The 5546-nt window shown below is 31.2% G+C and overlaps 1 protein-coding gene across 1 annotated transcript; it reads left to right on the plus strand.

The window, feature by feature from the left end:
- Positions 1-208: 208 nt before the first annotated feature.
- On the plus strand, positions 209-4441 carry LOC132128583 (high affinity immunoglobulin epsilon receptor subunit gamma-like). Its single transcript, XM_059540183.1, has 5 exons — positions 209-228; positions 1130-1253; positions 1903-1935; positions 3564-3593; positions 4012-4441. The coding sequence occupies exons 1-5, from the start codon at positions 209-211 to the stop codon at positions 4072-4074; spliced, it is 270 nt and encodes an 89-aa protein (XP_059396166.1). The 3' UTR covers positions 4075-4441.
- The last annotated feature ends 1105 nt before the right edge of the window (positions 4442-5546 follow it).

Genomic DNA, 5546 nt, shown 5'->3' on the forward strand with positions numbered 1-5546 from the left:
AGCCATTTTCTGAAGTTGCGAGTGAGATAAAGGTGTGGTTGCGAGATTCAAGAGACAGTGTAGGTGGACAAAAGGAGCGCTACCACTGTCTGTTGAATATTTGAGAGACCTTGGGGGAAGAGTGAGCTTGGCAGGACTGAAGCAAACTTAGGAACAGAAGAAGGATTATGACTCTGCAATGCCAACTGCTTAGCCCAAGCTTGCAGTAATGACAGAATACATGCACAAGTAACACTTTTCAGCCCGTTCACATTTGCTTGTACATGTGAAACTAGTACTACTTCTTAAATTTAGGTTGTGGCTATATGAGTTTTGCTGGTCCACTTCCCTTCTGTTTCAAATGAGGATGCTATCATTAAAATATATACAGTAAAAATAAAACAAGAATTTATGATCTATGTAGTATTTTCTATTCTTATGCATGTTAATTCTCATAGAATGTCACTGAATGCATGCTGAATCTAAGTTCACTGATGCAACACATTTTTGGCATCAAGATTATGGACAAAAATCATGCATTTTGATCAACCAGCACTATTTTTGTCAATATGCTGCACTAGAACGAATCTATTAAACCTCAAGATAGTAAGTCAACAGTGTGTTGCTTAATAAAGAAGGTTTGTACAAATTGTAACCAGTTTCACTGTTTTGTCTGTGAATTTATGTAAAAAGAGAAGGATAAGATACTAGGTGAAAAACACATGCTTTTGACATTTCTTGAATGCTTCAGCACATTTAGGCGTTATCATAAATCATTTTATATCATAAAAAAAATGCTACAATTTTTGCATATGTAATCAAAATGTTTAATTATAAAACAATTATTTAACAAAGTTTTGTTGAATGTATGAATCAGTACAATATTCCCCAAAATCATAGTTTGTTGTTGTGTATTGATAATTAGAAAGCGTTTTCTTCTCTTTCATGCTGTATAAACATTATGCTTTGATACAATTTTATAGATGTGGTGCATCAATATTTGCAATTTACTAATAACCACAAATTTACAGAGAATTTATTCAAATACAGCAAATAAAGAGTTTATACTCTCGTCCTATATACAGTAAGAGGGATTTATAAAACTCACGGACCATTTTGTGCAATAATTAAAAAAAAAGCATATTTTCAGTGTTAATAATTGTTCATTTTTTGAAGATGCGATGAGTTTGAAAGAGCCGCAGATATGCTACATCTTGGACGCGGTTCTGCTCATCTATGGGATTGTTCTCACGGTCCTGTACTGCAGAATGAAGGTACTGTTATTCTGAGCAAACTCATTGTTTTTTCTTTCTTTTTTCCTTTTTTTTTTTTATTTTTTATCTGGAATTTGAAATCCTAATATGATTTAATAAACTTAATTGGTTTAAAACTAGTCTAACAGGCCTGATTTGAGTATACAGTATGCCATCCTGAAATTATTTGGTAAAAGCAATTAAATTTGAATTATTAATTTAATACAAACAATTCATGTCTTTGTCATATATATACTGGGGCTGGATAAAATAATGTGAACACCTGGTAAATAAGCAGTATTTTTTATTAAGGTGTTTTACCACCGTTTGCCTTTAATACAGCTTCCAACACTTAGGTCGGATTCACACAGCTTTGTAATCGTCTCCATTTGAATGTTTTATATAAAAACTTCTGTGTGTTAGAGGAGGGAATTGATTTTTCTTGAAAAGTGTCCACATATAGCAGACAAAGAAAAGATAATCGCAATGTTTATCTATCACTGTTGCCTACAAATGATATGAACCAATATATTAATGGGTTTTCACATTATTTTGCCTACACACACACAAAATACTTACACGCACACATTCTTCTCTAATATGAAATGTATACATCACATTACAGAAGATTAAATGATTATTAGTATTAATTTTTTTCATTCTTTGACAGATGCGAAGCAAACAAGCAGAAAAACGTTCAGGGGTAAGACTGGTGGACATCTATCTATCTATCTATCTATCTATCTATCTATCTATCTATCTATCTATCTATCTATCTATCTATCTATCTATCTATCTATCTATCTATCTATCTATCTATCTATCTATCTATCTATCTATCTATCTATCTATCTATCTATCTATCTATCTATCTATCTATCTATCTATCTATCTATCTATCTATCTATCTATCTATCTATCTATCTATCTATCTATCTATCTATCTATCTATCTATCTATCTATCTATCTATCTATCTATCTATCTATCTATCTATCTATCTATCTATCTATCTATCTATCTATCTATCTATCTATCTATCTATCTATCTATCTATCTATCTATCTATCTATCTATCTATCTATCTATCTATCTATCTATCTATCTATCTATCTATCTATCTATCTATCTATCTATCTATCTATCTATCTATCTATCTATCTATCTATCTATCTATCTATCTATCTATCTATCTATCTATCTATCTATCTATCTATCTATCTATCTATCTATCTATCTATCTATCTATCTATCTATCTATCTATCTATCTATCTATCTATCTATCTATCTATCTATCTATCTATCTATCTATCTATCTATCTATCTATCTATCTATCTATCTATCTATCTATCTATCTATCTATCTATCTATCTATCTATCTATCTATCTATCTATCTATCTATCTATCTATCTATCTATCTATCTATCTATCTTTAGGTAATATGTTATATCATATCTCATACATCATAATATCATATGTTTCAGAAAAAAACATTATAATGGAATTAATAAATAAATAAAATGCTAGAATTAAACAAAGTGCTGTAATGTGAACTGAGCACAACCAGCTCATTCTGAGACCAGCAACAGATATTTGTGTCTTAACTATTGATATTCTTAAAGCAACCCAAATGTGCAGAATACATTTCTTAAACTTCACAAGTTTCATGAGAATCAATCTCTTGTCAATCGCCTAAATGATCTTCTTTTGCTTACTGTCCTTCTCCACCCCTTTCACACTTTGACATCCTGTCTTGAACAGTGTGAAGTCCTTTCTAAAAGATTATTATATGTATGTCTGCTTTTCAGCATGAAACCGTTCACACAATATATGTGTGAGCTACTCTGCCTTCATGAAACCTTTTACAGTTTATATATATATATAAATGGCACACTATATGTACACTCTTAAAAATAAAGCTTCCAAAAAAGGTTTTTTTTGTTTGTTTTTTTATTTTTTTGCAGGATGCTATAGAAGAACCATTCTCGCTTCACCAAAAAAAAACTTTCAGTTGGCAGTTTCTTAAAATAACAATTCTTTGTTTTTTTTTTAATCAAGAAATTTCCTTAAATCTCTAGATTTTTTTTTTTTTTTTTTTTTACTATAAAGAGCTTAATGTCCAGTGAAAGGGTTCCATGGATGTTAAAGGTTCTTCATGGAACAAACAGATGCCAATAAATAATATTTCTTTGCAAAATACTGTTTGACTCTGTGACAAATATCACTGTCCTTTCAAAAACCTTTGAAGCCCCACATGTGCGCATTTATTTTTGTGCGTGTCTATATTGTTGCAGGCTTTCTAATGTTTTTTTTTCCTGATTGTTTACAGAAGAAAGAAGGCGGCGAAGGGGTTTATGAGGTATTTCTTGTGTTGTGGTTCTTCAATTCTCTGTGTAGCCATAGTTTAGACCTATCCTGTGTGCATGTGCATATTCTTTATTTGTCCTTTTATTGCGTTTCACTGTAAGATCACTAAAAGACACATAAACATCATTTAATCTCTCACACACACACACACACACACACACACATTATTCATTTATATCATCACACATATACATAGTTATTATTCATATTGTTATGCAATGCTTTGAAGGCGTAAAGAATATCTAAGTCCTCTAAATATAAGAGGCTGTTATATAGTAAGTGATGAAGTGCAGCAATTTCATAGAATTTAACATTTCTGAAGCGTTGTGGTTGATCTGGTGAGCTTCTGTTGAAATGGCGCTGACTTTCTGCCACATCTGTGTTGTCCTTCTCTCTCGTCCAAACCTCAGGGTCTCAAGCCTCACAATCAGGACACGTATGAGACCATCAAAATGAAAAAAGGAAAACAATGAGACTCAAGGCTAAAGGAGGGAAGCAAGTTTCTGGACTGGTCATCTTAAGCATGTCTCTACTGTAAATAAGCTCTCATAAGAATATTTAGTTTATACTGAAATAACTTTTGGTAATCACTTGCATCAGGCTTTTTGTTTGCTGTTAGTTTGGCAGGCAGACACCGATAATCAAACGATTGTTTGTGTGATTATTCTATTTGTTTAATATAGTTTAAATAGTTTAGTTTTTAATTTTTGGTGAATGTATCTTTGTTTGCTTTTAAACTACATTTTAAGCTTCTGAGATGTATACCACAGCTGCGTGTCACTATTTTTCGAGCCTAACTTCCTGCTCTAGCTTCAACATGCCACCAATAAACACCACAGAGTCCGAGTCATTTCCTGTTTTAAAGAGTACATGAGTGGTCTGACAAAAAGTGCATCTGACTTTGACCACAGGTGTGAGAGATGGAAACAGAGCTGTGTTTGGTTGTATACGTGTGTAGGCCTTTTCTTTCCACTGGTTTAATAAGCACTCATATTGTTCTGCTGTGTGGCGTAATACGTTTTTTCTGCTACACGTGACTTATGAGAAAACAATTATGAAAAAAAATAATAATAATTATATATATATATATATATATCACACCATTGATGGTCAGAATTTATTTACATTTATTATAAGAGTATTTAATTAAATATGTTCAAAATGTAATTATTTTGTCCAGTTATGCTTACGTTTTGCTTTTTTTTTTTTTTGACCAAAATCTCATACTGTCATCACGAAATGGTTTCATTTCCTTTCCACAGAATAATCAGTTTTCAGTTCTTACATTTGCAGATAGTGATGATCATACCCAGTCCTACTCTTCTTGTATAATGGCATTTCCAGGTTTTATTTTATTTTGTCAAAATAAACATTTACTTTAAGAATATTAAACGAACATTATTTTGGACCTGTTGAAAATTACAAAAACTGAAATGTTGATTTTTTTTATGAATTATTTCCTGTTACTTTCTTTATTATTTGACCATCTTGTAATCACATTTACAGCAATTAAGATTGTAATCAAATTACAAATGTAAAATTACTGAACAGTGAAATATATACTTTTTTGAGAGAAAAATACTTAATGCAGAAAATGTACAGTGTAGCAGGTCTAAATTTGTGTTTATGTAATATATCAACAACACAAATCTAGAATCAAATAATAATTAAAACTGATACTTCTTACCACGACAAATATTATGTGGTTTACAAGGTTTAACTTTATTTTTCACAGGATTGTCACAACAGCAGCAAATGCATAATGCTTTGCCTACTGTGTACATAGTTGACATCTACATCTATTCACCTTTATTACTACAGTATAGTGCTCTTTACACAACAGCTTGTTAGAGCAGCTTCAAAGTAATAAACAGAAGGAAAAACAATGATGAAACAAGTTAAATTTAGCTAAGCAACTCTACGAAGACAAAGTTATTCAGCTCAA

The sequence above is a fragment of the Carassius carassius genome, chromosome 3 (assembly GCF_963082965.1).
Source record: "Carassius carassius chromosome 3, fCarCar2.1, whole genome shotgun sequence".
Classification (NCBI taxonomy): Eukaryota; Metazoa; Chordata; class Actinopteri; order Cypriniformes; family Cyprinidae; genus Carassius; species Carassius carassius.